We start from the raw sequence: 18,257 nt of genomic DNA on the forward strand, positions 1-18,257 counted from the left end.
CGTAATTTCGTAGCTTGATCAGTGAACCACACTTCTATTCAGTACAATTGACACTAAAATTAAGTTAACTAATGTTTTATACTATAACGCTTACCTTTAACATATTTGTACCGTAATGTACGCCGAAGTGGTAAATGTGAATACGCAACTTCTTCACTAACGCAGCTGCCGGCTGATTCCGTAACCCTTACCGCAATGGCGGTTGCATTTAAAGCTTTGGACGCCCTTCAGAGGTATTTGTCGCTTATGCATCGAGTTTCTATGAAGTGATGTCTATTTTACGTGCGCTATAGCTTCAGAAACTTCGCTGACATAGTCTGCACTAAACTTAATGCCCCGTGTTCGTCTGAAACATCCCCTGTGAACACTTCGAAGCAAGAGCGTCACAGCTGTGAGCCCGGAGTAACATCAAAATGAATCGCAACGAATGCACGTCGTTGACGGATATGTCCTGATCAGACCTGATATACGTCCATCACGGTTGAGTGTTCGAACAAGGATCACCAATGGATAGAATATATGAAGCTCTTCGGCGTGAGCTTGCCACTATGGGTTACAGCGAGTACCTCAGCGTTGACTCCGCACAACTGGTGGAGAGATTGCTTGCAGATTTCAAGGGATGCATTCGAGAAAACAGAGATACAAAGACGGCGTTGCAAAGAGCTGAACAGGTTTGCTGCAACATATTTTCTAAATGAAATCTTTATCTTATGAAATCTTTGTTCCAGGAAAAAAGTAAGAAGGAAGCACAGTTGTTGGCCTACCAAAGTGAAAATGGGAAGGCGGTAGACGAGATCAATCGACTTCATCAACAGCTGATGCACATGCGAGAAGGGCACATAGAAAAAATTAGAGGTACGAACGAAATGGAGTCTGCTTAGAGCCTTGTGTTTTTAGAGCGACTGTAGTACACCTGATAGCGCTTTTTGCCCCCTGGTCTTCAAGAAACATTACGTGTCCGAGGTCATTTTAGCGCTCCAACCAATTTTGAAAATATTGGTTATGCCAATTTTGCTCACAGAGATCGAAGGAACGCTGAAGAAGGCACAGGAACAAGCTGCAGATTTCGAATTACTCAAATCACAATATGTTAGACGGATATGCACGCTTGAAAAGGAATCACAGCAGAAGGGTGAAAAGATCCTGCAGCTTCAAACCAAAACCTTTGGCCAAGCTATTATTCAGACCACAGGTGAGCTATTATTCAAACAGTAACAACTGTTAATGGTGAATTAATTCGTCATTAACGTTGAAACAAACTGAATCACAATTTCATCACAGACAGGAAGAAAGTTCCGCTGCCACCATCTCAAAAAATGGAAATCACTCGCTTGTTACCGCAGAAAGCAGTTGGATTCCCAGTTCCTGTTACACAAAAGTCTCCAGACCCAGAGGCATTGCAAGTTTTAGGGATAGCTCATACAAAGTTACATAGGTTAGAACGGGAAAAACGCGACCTTCTCGACGCCCTCGAACACGCCAAGGTCGACACGGAAGTCTTGTCCAATAGGGTGCGTGCAATTTTTTTTTTCTGTAGTAATTGTAAAAAATTTGAGACGAAATTAATAAGCTCGAGCCGGTGTTGCACTTCTGGCAGGTTGATGTGCGCGACAAAGAAATTGAACGTCTCACCGTGCTTCTGAAAGGTGGACGTCCCGCGGATGCAGTCTTGCTGGAAAACAATCCGAGCAAGATTGTAGAAGAACAGGTGATTTTTATTGCTCAAATTCGAGAGTTATTTAAAAGTATAAAATAATAATAAAAGCAATACTTCAATGTAGCAGTCCGAAATACAAAGAGTTTCTATTTCAGGCGGTCCCAATGCAGGAGGGACTCTCTGTTGCAGAAACCAGAATACCAAGAAAGAAAATTGCTGAAAGTAGAACTCTTGGTCGAGTTCGGAAAGTAAATGTGAGTGGTCAACTACGTACACACACATATATATACGTATAAGCGATTTGTGTTTCATGTTCCTTTAAAATTGTGGAGGGGATGGTGTTCTTCTCCAAAATAAAACCTTTTCATGAGGAAATACAGTAACTAAAAAAGAAGATTTTGCTAATTACACATGCCTAACACACTAGCTTTCTGTTCTTGACACTTTGCAGACGGGGCATCTGCAAAGAGGGGCACAAGAAGCACTCCAGGTTCAAAAGGTGGGTCGAAAAACACACAATAGGAAGTTGCTCTGCTCACTCAGTTTGATTTTAGCAAAAACAGCAACTGAGCAAAGCTAGGAAAGAGCTTGCACAAATGGAAGCCGTGAGTTCTGAAAACGAAAACCTCGAGAGGCAGATCAGGGCCTTGAAGTCCGAGAGAGATTCTCTGGTCGATAAGTTACGGCAACTTACCACCAACGGTGTGTACAACGCTTCAAACACAGATGATTGAGACGCATCCTTTCACTTTTGCGTTGAATTTCTTCCCCACCAGAGAAAGACCTCTTACTCGAGATAGACAGGCTTTCTCGATGCAGACCGTCGTCACCAGGTGGCCAGGCGACGGCTATGAGTACGGCTACGTCCCACTTGCTGCCCCTTGTTAGAGAACTAGAAAAGGAAAGGGATAAATACAAAGAAGAGACTATGCATCTTCACGATCTTATCAAGATGAGTGGAACCAGTGTAAGAGTCTTTATTACCTTGATTTTTTTTTTTTGTCTTTTTATTGCCATCAGTACTAGTACTCATATCTTGAAATAGTAAGTGCTGTTCTAAACTAAACCTGGTAAGTACGGAGGTAGAAAATCCAGCAAACCGGTGATGAAATGTTAAAGGAGGAAGCTATTCCTTTAACATATAATCTTGGTAAGGTGTTTTTGCAGGGTGTCAGCCCCCCACAAACAAATGGAGACAGCCTTTCGTCTGAAGGTGCAAACAGTGTACACATGGATGCCCTCAGACAAGCTGTGCTTGAACGTGATGAATATAGAGAAAAATACTACAAAAAGTGCAAGGAACTCGAAGAACAAACTGTTCCAAAGGTGAGTATCTACAACATTGCACACCACATTACATCTACCACAATTCGGGGGGGAATCGGGTTGCATGTTGCGCTATATATCAACCATTATACTACACTAGTGCAATTGTCATTTACACTGTGGTACAGCTAAGCAACGGATCGTTCAGTACTGAGTAACTGAGGCAGCCAAACCGCTAACTAAATAGTAGGGGTGTGCGAATCCGAATCTTGAAGTCAAATCGAATATCGAATTGCCGTGCAAAACTTACAATACATGCTTTTTGCACTAAAAGTTTGCAATTTCTAGCCTGTGGCTTTAGTGTAATTGTTCGGGCATTAACTGTCACAAGAGAGACATGTAATTCTTCTGCGGAAGCCCCTGCCCTCTAATGTTAAACGATTGTGTTTCCTGCTTTTCAGTGGAGTACATACTGGGGTAATTATCTTGATTTAAAAATTTGGTGTAAGGCAGAGGCATGTTACACAGATGAGGCTGCAATTGTTTTTTAACATCCATAGGTAACTTGTGAAACAAATAAATTGGCATCCTGCCTCAGCTTTTCCGTGAACGTCTTTTAGCTTCTTTACTGGAGTGTGTATGTCTCCCTGGGGAAGTTACGTTGCTGAAATTTTTAACGTAAGGGTCATCCTTTTTGTTCCTGAGCTGAAGGCATCATTTAAGAGTTAACTTTCTAAAGAAATCCCCCGCTGGCACCGCTAAACTGCAGGCAAAGTATGCACAATAAACTTGGGCTAACGTTACGTTAAGCTAAATTACAATCCGTCCGTGCTGGTCCTGCAGCAGAAAGCTTCAGCATCGTAAAGCAGACTTCAGTTTTGTAAAGCAGGCTTCACCTCATGCAGGGAGGCATCAGGTGAAGCCCACTTTCTGGAGGCGTCGCTCATATTCGGCGAATATTTAGTCGAATATTCGGAAAACCGAATATTGGGTATTCGATTCGCGCATCGAATACTTCGAGTGATCGATATTCGATTCGAATTCGAGAACTCGAATAGTCGCACACCCCTACCAAATAGAGATAGGCGCTGAGAGGTTGCTTAAACAGACCCAATAATGAAGGGCACCAGACAATTACCTAGCATTGGTTTTGACCTACTGTTCAGAAATTAAAATAAGAAATGACAGTGAACTGATGCACCTTCGAATTTGGGAAAAATATTGTGCATGTCACAGATGGGCTTTTGGCACCAAGATGATCTGCCAAACATTTGCATAACCTAGAGCATCTTTCGACACTCACCTCCTTTATCACATTCCTGGCCAAGAAATGGATGTGCATCGTAATGGTGTCAGCCAGGAGAAACATTTGAACCGCCTCGGTAACCAGAAAAGTTGTGAGGTACCCATTAATGTATTCATCCCACGTATGTGTTGTTTCGTTGCAGCAGGTATTGCCTGACAACAGATATAATGAAGAAGCGCAGTCATTTCTACGAGACTTGCAAAATGAGGTCATAACACTGAACAAAAAGCTCACAGAAGTGACCGCAGACCGTGACAAGTTCATCAGGCTCTACTCTGAAGCAAGCAATGCACAGAGGTCACAGCCACCTGGTGGCAGTCTTAGAAGCGAGGCGGACGGATTACAACGTACCACAGATCAGCAGGGCATCGGTGCAAGAACACAAGACGACCTCGAAGCAGAAATCAGCTCCCTCAAGGCTCAGCTCAGCGAAAGCGAACAGCAGTTTGCAGCGGCGAAGATGACTTTGAATTCGCAGAGAATGCTGATAGAGTCGCAAGAGAACGACATGTACAGCTTGCGGAAGCGCGTTGACGAAGCCGAAGCAAAGTACAACGAGGTTACGAAGCAGACAGCTTTGCAGGGGAGCGTGCCGAGAAGAGGAAGCAGGTTCGACGGAGAGGCGGACACCGCGATGGCTCGAGATTCGGACACTGGCGGAAGAGCGCAAGAGAGCGGCGCGGTTGAAGTCGACAAGATGGTGCAGTCGCTGAGAGAAAAAGTAAGTGCTTCCTTCAATCTTGTCTCACTGAAATAGTCTGTGAGTAAGGTGCCAAAACTGCAGTGCATTCGTTTTAGTAAGTGCTTGTTGCGGTTGATTTACTAGTTCTGTTTCTGTGATATGGAAGGAAGAGATTTTCATAAATGTGTTGAATTTTAAATTTGCTTGTGTACAAAACAGAACATAGTTCTGCATACTAAACTTATATTGATGTAATGCCTCACAGTAAAAAGTTCATGCCAGAATATTCACAAAAATGTGTGCATGTGTCTGTGGGAGAGAGAGAGAGAGATAGCTCATGACTATTTTGGGAAATATTTTTTATAAATTGGGGGGTTAAAAATCGGGTAAATAAACACGTGCACTAAATTCATGTGAATTCGGGTGAAAAAACTTCCAGTATGCTAAATTCAGGGCGAAATCAGGCTCAGTTACTCAACTAACTGTAGTGGTTTGGTACAAATGGTGATGTAGCTGAATTTTTCTGTCAAACAAGTAAATTAATGCGTTCCTACAGACATCCCAGTGAGGGCAATTTGCCAGGTAAAAATCGGGTCTCACCCTAAAGAGGCAACCTTCAATTCGGGGTGCAAATTCGGGGGAGAATCGGGTAAAACCCTAAAACTTCAGGCTCTACTCATGAGCACCCCACCCGAGGTTACTGAATGTCCTCTAACGAACACCTGCAACAGTGCAAAAACTGTCAACACATTTCAGAAACACATTTAATTGTCACATTTATAGGACAGCCAAGTGCAAGCTGCCAAGGTGAATATTGCTACAATGGAGTCTCACATAAGGTAAATTAAAATTAATTTAGCAAAGTAACAGTCTTTACCTCCTTACACTGCATTTCTTTATTGCTGCACAATGTTGAACGGTTATTGCAAAGTGTTACTGCATCCTCCAACCTACTTTGCAATAGTGGACTGCAGTCTGAATTGCAAGACAAGGAACATGAGGTGTACAGGCTACAACAAGAGGTCCAGACTCTGCAGAGAGATCTTGCAACAGCAAATACAAACATCTCTAAGATCAAGAACGAAAACGACAGGCTCAATTCTAATCTCTCGGTCATGGCAAAGGAACACCAAGTAAGCCAAGGGTGCCCCGCACATGTACCTTGTGTTTTTGCATTAACATCACGACTGCTTCTGCTAGGATATGACGAATGATCTCGAGAATGCACGTCACCAAACGGAAGATCTGATGAGGCAGATTCAAGAATATGTAACAGAAGTGGCTCGGGTTGAAGAATTGCTGCGGCATAAGGTCTGTCTGTCTGTCTTGGTCTGTCTGTCTGTCTGTCTGTCTTGGTCTGCCTTGGTCTGGTCTGTCTGTCTTGGTCTGGTCTGTCTGTCTTGGTCTGGTCTGTCTGTCTTGTTCTGGTCTGTCTAGTCTGGTCTGTCTTGTCTGTCTGTTCTGTCTGTCTGTCTTGTCTGTCTGTCTTGTCTGTCTGTTCTGTCTGTCTGTCTAGTCTAGTCTAGTCTAGTCTAGTCTGTCTGGTCTTTCTTGTCTGTCTGATTGATTGATTGATTGATTTTTGTGCCTAGTGTTACAATACTAACAAAAATTTTCATGGAGCACATTATCCTCTCCCAGGATCAAGAAAGAGAGCAACTGCTGGAGCAGTACAAGAACCTGACTCTCGCCAACACAGAGCTAGAGACACACACACAAGAACTTGAGTCACGCAGCAGTAGCGCTGAGCTGCAGCTTCAAAATCGAGACGTTGAACTGGAAGAGTATCAAGAAGCAGTGCACAATCTCAGAGCGGAGCTTGCACAAGTAATCTCCGTTCACATTATTTTTAAGCGTTTTCAGTTCTTTAGCAACTTACCTCCTTTCTCAATTTTGTCTCCATTCTGTTCTCTGTTTATAGCATATCACTAGATCTGCTGATTACGATGACCAAGTAAATGCGCTGCGAACAACAGTCAGCGCACTGAAAGGAGAACTAGAACAGAAAGATATGGAAATCAGCCGCTTGCAACATGAAGTCACGAACAGTACTCAAGCGCAGGAAGGGCTGAACGCTAGCGTCCGGCAGCTGCAAGAGAAACTCAGTTGGGAAGAGACAAGCAAGCATAGGGTACGGAAGCATGTCTCCTACGGTCTATGCTTTCAGGTCTGTTTCAGGTTATCGTAATCGTGGCCCGACATACTATTTTGCAGTTAGCTGGCCAAGTGCAGAAGCTAGAAGACGACCTTGCTCTGGCTAGAAGCGAAGCTGCGGCAGCGCGGTCAAACACTGCCAGTCTGGAAAGTCTGCTTACTGTGGCTCGTGAACGCGAATGCCTTAGCGAGGCAAACTTCCAGCACCTTGCAAGCGAGTTGAAAAACTTGCAGGACCGTCAAAATGCTACCTCTTCTGAAAGGTAAAACTATTTCTACTAGCTATATCTTATGTATTACAGTGAAACCCGCGTACAACGATATTGACGGTAATCGCGAATTCCATTGTTATACGGGGTACATCGTTAGACGAGGGTTGACCTAAATAGCGCGTCCCCGAAAAGTCGCGCGCCACGCCGCGTGTAATAAAAGAAAAATAAAACAGATGCTAAAAAAAAGGCGAAGCTGTGTGACTTCGCACTGGCTTGTGAGAACAGCGATCAGAACTCGTGGAGGGAACCAGGGAACGTATCAGGACAACTTCTGGCAACATTACATGTCACCATTCCGCAAGTCGGCTTCACCTACCGCTTGCGTGCGTTAGGAGAAGCTCGCTTTAGAACACTGTCGCGCGACGCGCGGGTGGAAAGCAACTTGCTGGGCCTTTTGAGTCATCGCGCGAATTTGCGCTCAACGTGCAGCTGCAGAGCTTCGGCTATTTTCACTTTGTATATGTACTTGCTAGCTTGCACTGCGGCCTCCACAGGTGGCGCCGTCACCGTGGAACATTGACGTCTCGCCGAGACGCACTGTTAGCGCCGGCCCAAGATCGTGTCACTTCCCTACGCCAAGCTGACGAGTCCCATATAGGACGAAACACCCCTTCCGAAATTACTTTTCTGGTTATGCCACTGCTCAGTGGAACAGCAAGAAACTTTCCTGGACCAGCTGAGAACTATAATAAAATATGGCAATCAGATGCCGTATGATACGCTTTCCCATATGATGCATTTTCCAATATGATACATTTTCCCGTATGATACGGTTTCATGTGTCACTCTAGTTCTCAATCCCGTTTGCAGGGAAGCTCAGCAGCAAGAGAATGCGTACTTGAGAGGTAAGCTGGTCGAATTTGGACACGAAGTTGAACAACTTAAGCGGCAAGTTACGAACGAGAGGTTTGAAAGGTGAGCAGAAAGCGTGGAGGCTTACCGTGAATGATTGCGGCGGACTTCTTATATCAACAGAGAAAAGACAAAAGAGGAGCTGCGGAACCTGCAGCAACAGGCAGCACGTGGTCTGAGTGGACAGCTCACTTTACACGCAATATCGGGGTCCCTGCGTACAACGATGGATTTCTGTCCGGATGCTACCAGAACTGCCACATTCAATTCTCACAGCCGTCCTTACAGGTGATAAATACCACCGTATTGCTTCAGGGATAAGCGAACATTTTCTTGAATGTCTCGATCATGGTATTTTTGCATTATAAGTAGGGCCTGAAGTTTTCGGGAAATATTTTTTTTCTAAATTCGGGGGGGTAAAAATCGGGTAAATAAACGTGTGCACTAAATTCATGCGAATTCGGGTGAAAAAAACTTCTAGTGTGCTAAATTCGGGGTGAAATCGGGCTCAGTTACACAACTAACTGTAGTAGTATGGGTACAAATGGTGATGTAACTGAATTTTTCTGCCAAACAAGTAAATTAATGCATTCCTACAGACATCCCAGTCAGGACAATTTGCCAGGTAAAAATTGGGTTTCACCCTAAAGAGGTTTCAATTTGGGCGGGGTTTCAATTTGGGGTGCAAATTCGTGGAAGAATCGGGTAAAACCCTAAAACTTCAGGCTCTAATTATAAGTAGGGCCTTGTGTATTATGGCCTTTTAGACACACTGTTCTAAAAGGGTTTAGGGCGTTAGCAGGCTTTGAAGTGCCACTCCGGACTTCAAAAGAAGTGCTATTTACTTGATTTCATGTTAGAAATCAACCTCACTCAAAGACTCTGTACACGAAATATGAATGCTGTCAGTTATAGTTAAAGCCTGAAGTTTTCAGGGAGGGGGGAGAGAGACTAGACTCAAAACTAGACTCTGAAGACTAGAAATTAATTTTGTGACACTGCCGTATTACGCGGAGCAAAAACATTGGGGCTGAATACGGTGCGAGATGATTAGAATAAAGGTGTCTTACAACGGTATTCTCTAATATGTACTACCCAGGCTGTCACAGAGCAGTCTTCAAAGATCATCGAAACCGACGGCCATTGAACATGCACATAGCGCCACCTGGCGTGTAATGCGTCAACCTGTCAGGGATCCAATGCTGTTTGAGAAGTTCAGGATCAGGATCAGGATCAGAGTCGCCTTATCCCTTTTGAATCAGGGCAGAGCTCGTGTAAGAGCTTCACAGGCGTAGAGACAGGAAAAGTCTCTGAAAAAAAGAAGAAAGAAACACTACAATATTGTCAACTTTCTCTTGACGCTTTTTGCCAGGCTTCCAGGTGGCGCTTTGTCTGCTCTATGCTCTGTGTCGAGTAGTCGCTGCCAAAGCCCAATAGCGAGGACATTGGTTCCGGTTTCGGTCTTGTTTGTTCCAGTGTCGGACAAGAGAATAGTATGTGTTGGAGGTCCTCGTCTTCCCCGGTGTTGCAGATGGTGCATTCCGCGCTGTCAGTGTGGAACAAATCGTGTATTCGTCGTCTAGTTAATAGGGATCCAGTGACATGCTACACACTTGGTGGCGCTAGGTGTGTTTCTGGCCATTGGCTTCGATGATTGACGAAGACTGCTCGTGTGACAGCCTGTTGTATTAGGTCGGGATCTAGGGTGTTCATCTGTGGCGTTTTGTTGGTCTGAGCCGTGATCTCTGCTGTATGACATTCCTTCCCTTCTTTTTCAGTTGGAATGCTAAGATTTTTTTCTCTCATTTTTTGCAGCGCTGCTCCCCCTGATGGCCGTCCGACAACATGACGCCCATGCATTCTTAGACACGTTTACATTTTTTGTCCCTGTATTTGTACTTATGACGACGTACGTTCTCTGTACATTATTTTGTCACAAAGCCTCGCAAACTTTTTTGTACAGTACGGTTTTACACGGATTTTAAAGAACACTTACGTTTTAAAGAATGTGACGGATAAACAAAAAGTACTTTTTACTAGGGCATGAGTTTCTGCTTTTCAGAAGGAAAAGAGGGTGTATTTTGTCCAATAGCGTCAGGTTATGCATTCAGGAAATGTACCAAGGAGAAATAGCGAGCGATAAATGCATTATTTTAGTTACCTCTGGAGTTCAAAGTGAAGGGGGTATGGTATAGACTTCCACTTCAACACTGGCACTTCCACTATCTTAGGAAGGAATGGAATTATATACTGAGTGCAAAAAGATTACGAGCGTGTTGGTTCACTTGAAATTTTCGCATCCATCTGCGAAGAAGTGACAGCTATAGCTGTGTCGTCCACGCCCAAAAGTGGACGGGCGCCAGGTCCGTCCGAAACCATAGCAAACATCACAAACATATCGAAACTCGTTACAGTTGAACCTCTATATAACGAATTTGTAAATGCTGACTCTTTGTTTCGTTAAATCGAGATATTCGTTAAATGGAACACGCCAAGTTAAACGAAGATGGCCGCCGCACTACCAGCGCCGCGCGTTCCGCAAAACGTCATTTGTCATGAAACAGGTACTAAGGTAAGAAGGGCACAAAATATCAAGCTTTATTCATTACATAATGCTAGGTAACACGTAATTTGTGCACAGTGTCGCTCTGAGCGTTCATTACCTCTCCGGATGAACCTCGACTGCTTTTTCCTACGCGCTCGCGTATCGAAGTTTCTTTGGTTCACTTTCACTCATGACGTCCGGAAAGAACAATAGTACGCCGCCGAAAAGAACGAGAAATGGGTACATGCCGCGTAGACGCCAGCGCCGATGGAACCTTGAACGGCAGCGGCATCATGCCCATTTTACCACCGTCAGCATTAGCGGCGCCAACAAAAAAAAAAAGTAATGAAAAGGCACAAAACCACAACGTGCTGTCGTCGTCATCAACACAAGCAGATAAGACTTCGCGAGGCGTGAGCAAAAAATGTCAGCAATGCGTGTTTTCTTGTCCGAAAACGGGTGCGAAGAGAGCCTCGCGCCGGCGCGACGCACCGTCGCGGCGCACAGCATCGGCGCACCGATTACCGGCAGAGGCGAAGCGCACGTCGGCACGTTCGCGCCCCCAGCACGTGACAACCGAAGTAACCAACGAAAACTCGCGTAAAACCAACGGAGAAGGAAAGTTTCTCCTCCTTTTCTTTGTGGTTAAGGGGTAAAGACACGCGCAGGAGAGCCTGGGGACTTCGTTAAATAGAAGTGACCAAACGAACGTATTTCGTTAAATCGAGCTCAAAAATACATTGGCGTCTATGGGGACGCGCTCGTGCAACGGAAATTTTTCGTTAAACGGAGGATTTCGTTAAATGGACGTTCGTTATTGAGAGGTTCAACTGTATTCAGAAAGTTTTCCGCAAACTCCACTGTGGTTCTCTAGAGGATCTGGCGCACATTCTTCTCCATTGCCCTCACTACCAACCTTCCCAGACCTCACTGTACGAGTCTCTTCGTCAGCTGGACTCTCGCCCCTTCTCCCTCTCGAAATTGCTTGGTCCCTGGCCCAATCCAGCCCAGCAACGATCAGCGCTCAAAGCCCTTTTGACATTTCTGGACACCACCGGACTCCGATCGTTATTGTGAGGGGGCTCTGTATTTTAAACCCCACATCCCCACCACTAATGGGGTAGAGTATCGCCTCTGGTGATGAACCTCCCCACTCTCCTTCTGAAAATAAATTTGTTGTTGTTGTTGTTGTCTGCGTTAGCCAGTGCAAACTCCGACGGACGTGCATTAGTTTCAAGTGCACACGTTGGGACCGTTTACATCTCGTGGCCACGGCTTCACGCTCGCGTACTTGTCTGTTCTCCCACCTTAGTCTGTTGTCCTCGGCTTCACGTTCCTTAAACTTTCGAATCTTCTTCGCATTCCCTCGCTGTTGGATCATGTTGCCTTCGTGCAGCAGTGCGTCGGGCTGCTTGCCCGCACGATGTGTTATGCTGTTCGAGTGTTGCAGCTGGCGCGCCGAGCCCTGAACTTTCTACCAGCGGACGGTGTATACGCACGCTCCGTGGACGCTACATTGCGGCCGACTGTGATCACAACCCGCTTTTCTTTTTCTTTTTATCTGCTCCCTGATTTGCTGCTGCGCCAACCAATGGCGCGCCGAATAAAATGCCAGCAGCCAGGCCGCGGCCTTGACAAAAGTTCACTCAAAGAGCTATTGCTGTAAAATGATGAACAAATGCGAAAGAGCAGAAGAGACTCTGATAGTGTTCGTGAAAGGGAAAGTTTGCCCGTCAGTGCAATTGGGTTCTTTTTCTTTTTTTTTCGCAGGAACAAAGTTTTGGTTTAAAAACGAACTCTTCTGCAAGCCCTTTAGCTCGAAACCGAAGCTTTCTTTTTTTCTTTTTGCGAGAGCCGATAGTGGGCCTGCATCCGTGGAGAGGAACAAGGGTACCTCTTCATGAACTCGCGTGATGTTCCTGTGACGTTCCTCCGGAATGGTCACGTGTGTCCTCTCCCACACTTCATCCTCCTCACATAATTTCTCCGCAGTGGAACCCGAACAAGCGACCGAAGCAAATCATTCACACAGTTGAGGCCAGGTAAGAGGGGACGCCCCCGTGTCGTCACAATGTCGTCACACCGACGTCGCGCGCACACGTGTCTCCGCGAGGGAATTTCAAATCGTGAGGCTTCAAGAAGTTATGATTAGATGAAATGAGCCGATTATTAATTATACCGCCGAAGTCGGCGAAAAGTGAAGCAGTCTCAACCCCCTTTAATGCCGTGAACTCTGCCGTGTCTCGATCGAGGCTCCGGAAGGACGACACGCCGGATGACGTCACGTCAGGTGTGCATCCACACCTGACGTGACGTCACACTGCTCATCCCCGATTTGTTTATACTCTGCGCCGGTTCGGTAGGGAGGTTTAGGAGGACTAGAAGAGATTTAGCGGATCGGAAGATCGTTACGATAACGCTTCCGAAAATATTCCTTTGAAGTGGCTAGCATCACGTTGCTAATCTTGTACTTGAAAAAAAAAAAGCTTCCTTTTTTGTTTTTTGTATCCGTGGAACGCTTCCGATGTGCTAAAACTCCCTAATATGTGCTTCCTTTTGATTTCGCTGAAGCGCACCCGGCTGCCGCTCTCTCGCACCGCTTGCCCTTTCCACACACGAGCGCACACCTGTCACTCTGTTTTCCTCCTCTCTGGCGCGGGGAGGCGAGGAGGTTTTTGGTTCCACAGACACGGCGGTCTCGTGAAACCTTCCAGTTAATAGCGGCCGCTGTAAAACGCGCGAATTGATGGATGGAGAGCGAACTCCTCTCTCCCCTAGAGATGAACTCACTCTCTCGTCACCTCGTCCCCAACTATACATCACTGCCTACAGGACGTCCAACTGTCGCCGTACTTCATCCTATCACTCGCTATCTAGCAGAACGTGACTTAAACGAGGCTCCACCCTCCTTTATCTGCAGCTAGCACACATAAAATGGTCTCTTGTTTTCTCTCCTTTTTTGTTTGAGCCAGGGAGATTGGAAAAGTTGCCGACTGCGTCGCCCACGTTTCAAAGCAGACGACGTGACACCCAGTGTTGCCGGAGTGCCCATGTTATATAGAGCAGCTGTCAGACAAAATAATAATATAAAAAAAGGGGGGAGGAATGGGTATACCGTGTAAAGTACTGCCTCGAGCGCAATATTTGTTGAGGGCGCCTGAATCGATGGCGACGCCGCTGGTAAAAACAGTGCTCCTTTTACGATTCTCTGGGGGCAATTACCTGTCTACGTACGTAGGGGACACTGCAGATCATACAGTCTTGTTTTCCGCCTCTGCGCATTTATTGCACAGTAGCTGTCTGGCGTCCCCTTCTTGTTAGAATTGGGATACCTCCAATTGGACCTCCTCTCCACTGTGAAAGCTCGGTTTAAACTCTCGGGGGTCTCAAGTTCTGCAGGCTAGAAGTGAGCTCTGCTTGACTGGACGCTGGACTGTCGTAGACAACGGCGTGTGCGACATAAGACCTGATAAAAACCAATAGCATGATTATGTCATTACGGAATCGAAATTACATTTTAGAGGGTATATATCTAGAAACATACTATAGCAATTTTTGATAAGGTAACTGGAGTAGATTTATACTTGGGGGTAAGGAGTAAATGTTACGCGTATTTTGGGAGCACTGACACCCAAAGACTACTGTGACATGCGCCCAGAGTATAGTTTCCTTTGCTTTGCTTTGCGTTTAACCGTATTGTGGACATCTATACGCTCACGTTTAGTTTCCGTGACACACAGGCTGGCTAGAACTCCTTTGAAGTAGGGGTCCTTTACAGCTTTGAAGGGCCACTTAGGGCAAGGAGTTCGCGCCGCTAACACACGACAATGGCGATCTCGCTTTAGTGTATTTCTTGGCGCACTCAGGATGTGTTCAATGCCTCGGCGATACGGGCGTAGACTTCTCCGTTGTGTTTCTGTCCACGCAGGTCACCTAAATTGTCTTCCCATAACTTTATTACAGCCCATTTATCCCTTTCGTGCCACTGTACACGCGTCACTTTGGCCGCGATTACTTGGGCGGGAGGTTATTGAATTTATTATCACTCGAAAAAGGACATAATAAGGTCCCTGTAAGTTTGGAAGACTATTTTAACGACTGATAAAAATCTTGAAGATATAGGCATTTTTGTGCTAAATAATCGCGATCTGCTAATCATCGGAGTATGCAGCTTTCGAGGCTATCCCTTTTCGGTCGGAAAGGAGTTCGTCGATCTCCCTTTTTGGAAAGGCCCGTTATCTAAAAGGAGAACCTCAGCTGTCGAGTCTGTCGTGTGTCAATGGGCGCAAACGCGCCTCCTTTCAATAGGAGGCAGCGAACAATTGCCCATTCGTGGAACCCAGTTCTCCCCTTCCGATCTGTTTTGGTTGTGTCTACCAACGTCATGATGACGTTTCTCGGGTAGAGGTTTATTGATGCACGCAATTTTTTCCCCAGAAAAAAAAAGAAAGAAAGAGAGAGAAACGTGCACAAAACACGGCCACGGTCGTTCACTCTCGACTCGCCCCGCGGGGTGTGACAAGGAGGAGAAGGACGACCGACGACGCCATAACGTCAGTCGAGGTCAGCGCCTGCCTTTTTCTTTTTGCGTTTGAGGGCTTTCTCCGTCCGTATTCGGTAAACCTGTTCCCCTAGTGGGGGGGATTAGGGATTGAAAGGGTGACCGTGCGCATGGAGGATTTTACTGTCCCGCCGGAGCTTCCCTCTGTCTAATGCTTCTTCAGAGCCCCGAACAACTGACTAGCAGGCGACATTTCACTGAACCAATCAGCGAGCGCGGACGGTGTGTCGTCAGCGCAAGGTCGCAGGCTGGTACTGCTCTCCATCGCCGTTGCGTACGGTCGCTTTCTGCGGCGTACCTTAAACCGAGTTTCTGCGATAATTATGACTCTGGGGGGGCGAATTACTTCTCATGGTGCATTTTACTAGCCTACTTAACAGCTTTACAGAAAGGAATCAGGGTGTTAAAAATGTGTTCTGCGCTACTTTAAAGGGCCCGTGTATCAGGGGTATAGCTTAGCGATACTTGTGACGAGTCTTGCGTGGCGTGAGATAAGGCGATCCTGAACCTTTCCTTTCCTCAGGTAACTAAGACGAATGGCGCTGTCGCGTCTCGACTGGCACTACGTTAAATACACAAGCAAGTCCATCTACTCTGCCGTGCCACAGGTCCCAGATGTATTTGCCTGAAAGCTCTAAACCAACTTTACACCGACGAGCCTGCGATATCTACAAACTACTTTTGTACGCGTTCTTTATTGTTAAGGAACGGTTTTAAGGCTTTCCCGTATTGAACAATGTACAGTCGAAGGGAAGAAAAATTGGTGAGAAATTATGGCTCCCATACTTCCCTGTACACTGCCATGCAGCGCTAATAGTGCTTAAACTTCGCATAAACTCCCTAAAAGCAAAAGGGACTAGAAGCAAAAACATTACTCGCGAGATGGACTTATGGTTGTTGAAATGCATATAGCCATCCAAAGGACTAACATTATTCTTTTCTCTCTCTTTCCTAGAGAGTACGATGTCCGAGGCGAACATTTGATGCTGATCTACAGTTATAATAATAATATTTTATTTCATCACACAAGTGATTGGGAGCAGAGGCTAAAAAGTCGCGTGAGACTTGACATGCAGCGTTCATGCAGTTCATGCGGCGTTGCGATCAGATGGTATTTGCAATGCAAAGTCAAGAACATGAGTTGATGCAACGGCTTTTCTGGTACTAAAATTATCCTAAAAGTGTCATTTTGTACCCGTTATGCCACAGTCAGTCGTAAATGGCAAGCGACTAAAAAAATAAATAAAAGTAGTAACGAATAAAAACACTAACGTTTCCTTTCACGGTCTTGTACTTCAACTCAGAGGCTACGTTCGCTCTGTTATTATTCACGCCATGTTTCTTCGTATCTCATTTATAAAAAAAACGACGGATACTAGAAAAACACTTTTCACGTTTATACACGCAACGTGAAAGAGCCCGATCTTTGCAAGAAAGCTAATCTCCATTCCTCCACCAATCAACCCGCAGAGAGGGTATAGAGTGTTTAACTAATCGTCAAAGCTGTCGTCTGGCGCGATCTCTCGGATAGAGTGCTCGGGCAGCGAGTGCACTCGAAAGCGAAGAGCCCATACCATATTCTACATACTTCCCGGGCCTCTTTTCAGCGAGGCACTGGTGCTTTATTTTATCTGGCGCATTTAGGAAGACGGCATCCACCACGTGGACAGTGAGTAATTGATTTTGGAAGTGCACTTCCCCTCTAGGGAGCACAACGAGGGGCACCGGATTGCATAATTTATGGGCAACGAAGGTTGGCTCAGTGTGTTTGCCGTCTCTGCTGTCGCAAAAGCATGTTGACCGTGCGGTGCATCGGCGTTCGATTTAGCTCCTCAGCATGTTGATGGTACAACTGACCCTTGAAGCGTTAATTACAAACGCACGGGGGTTTTGTGTGCGTTCCAAACACAAGCTGTGACTTCCGAGCGTAGATTGTTCGTTCTTGTTATGCGCGTAAGCTTTCTGCCCTCTGAATACTCATTGAAAGCATTGAAAGTGTACTGGCACGGCCGATGCGGGCATTTTCTAAGTTTTAATAGAAGGATCTTTTTTGTTTTCCGACTTCTGCGCGCGTAAGAAGCACTTCGCGGGGGCGTTCTATGACGGACACCACGATATAACGAATCGCAAATAAATCGAAAATCCCATTTCAATGATGCGATGCAGGAAGTAGAACATAAATGAGTTTGCAATTTCTCCTCGACATGGCTATCATAGGAGAAGATAAAAAAAAAAAAGAAACGCTACTTATGCAGTTGATTACTTCTCACGCCTCAGATAATAAGGGGATACAAAATTATTTGAGGGGATGTGGTGTCTATTAGAAAGTATGTAAAAATGTGCATAATCTGAGCAATTTTGCATCTCATGAGACGTTTTCTCATTTTTTTCGCAGAACTCCCTCTATAACGAACATGCTTATAACGAACTGCTAATATATCGAAGCGCCATTCATTATGTACAATACTTGCGAAATAAAAAGAAATACTTCTCCACGTCTACTCCTGTTGTTTTTTCTCGCCGTTTCTTTCAAGACCTTGGGAACAAACTTCATCTTCGAGCTGAGAAAATTTCGCAATTCCACATCCATTCTACCTCAAACAGGAGGAGCCAGCTGCAAATCTCCGCACTCCTGATTGCTGCGCGCAGTATGGGACCGAATAAAATTTCGTTATAAAACCGCCGCCTCATTACTTTTTCAAGACCCTCCACACAGCGCCACAAATGAAATAAGCGCTACGTCAACGGAAGAACAAAAAAAAAAAAAAAAAAGAAGAAGAAGAAGCGCCCCTTCCCTCCGGCAGTGTTTGCATAATCAGGACGAATTTCGGAATTATTCTTCTTTCCCCCTTCAACATTTACCTCGACTTGCCGCAGTCGGACAAATAAGATCTTACTGCACGCCATTAGGCAGTCCCGATTGCGAATTCCAGTGTCATGGGTAAATCTTGAGGCTGCTTGC

At 45.5% G+C, this 18,257-nt stretch overlaps 1 protein-coding gene across 2 annotated transcripts; it reads left to right on the top strand.

The window, feature by feature from the left end:
* The first annotated feature begins 182 nt into the window (after positions 1–182).
* Positions 183–10,223, top strand: LOC135394867 (centrosomal protein of 135 kDa-like). Of its 2 annotated transcripts, none has more exons than XM_064625900.1 (20): positions 183–671; positions 729–855; positions 1,022–1,192; positions 1,282–1,511; positions 1,598–1,708; positions 1,813–1,911; positions 2,109–2,156; positions 2,212–2,359; positions 2,434–2,624; positions 2,825–2,983; positions 4,372–4,950; positions 5,695–5,750; positions 5,876–6,044; positions 6,112–6,222; positions 6,553–6,738; positions 6,833–7,042; positions 7,126–7,328; positions 8,148–8,252; positions 8,313–8,477; positions 10,005–10,223. In XM_064625900.1, the coding sequence occupies exons 1-20, from the start codon at positions 507–509 to the stop codon at positions 10,036–10,038; spliced, it is 3,267 nt and encodes a 1,088-aa protein (XP_064481970.1). In that variant the 5' UTR covers positions 183–506; the 3' UTR covers positions 10,039–10,223. The 2 variants fall into 2 exon arrangements, with proteins under 2 accessions (XP_064481970.1, XP_064481971.1); XM_064625901.1 differs by having other exon boundaries at positions 4,375–4,950.
* Positions 10,224–18,257: the final 8,034 nt, after the last annotated feature.

The sequence above is a fragment of the Ornithodoros turicata genome, chromosome 5 (assembly GCF_037126465.1).
Source record: "Ornithodoros turicata isolate Travis chromosome 5, ASM3712646v1, whole genome shotgun sequence".
In the NCBI taxonomy this organism is placed as follows: domain Eukaryota; kingdom Metazoa; phylum Arthropoda; class Arachnida; order Ixodida; family Argasidae; genus Ornithodoros; species Ornithodoros turicata.

Bases quoted from the DNA above. Each gene is read 5' to 3' on its own strand.
- LOC135394867 (XM_064625900.1), top strand. From the start codon at position 507: ATGGATAGAATATATGAAGCTCTTCGGCGTGAGCTTGCCACTATGGGT. The intron at 1,512-1,597 runs GTGCGTGCAATT...CACTTCTGGCAG, and splicing joins CGGAAGTCTTGTCCAATAGG to GTTGATGTGCGCGACAAAGA. The intron at 6,739-6,832 runs GTAATCTCCGTT...CTCTGTTTATAG, and splicing joins TCAGAGCGGAGCTTGCACAA to CATATCACTAGATCTGCTGA.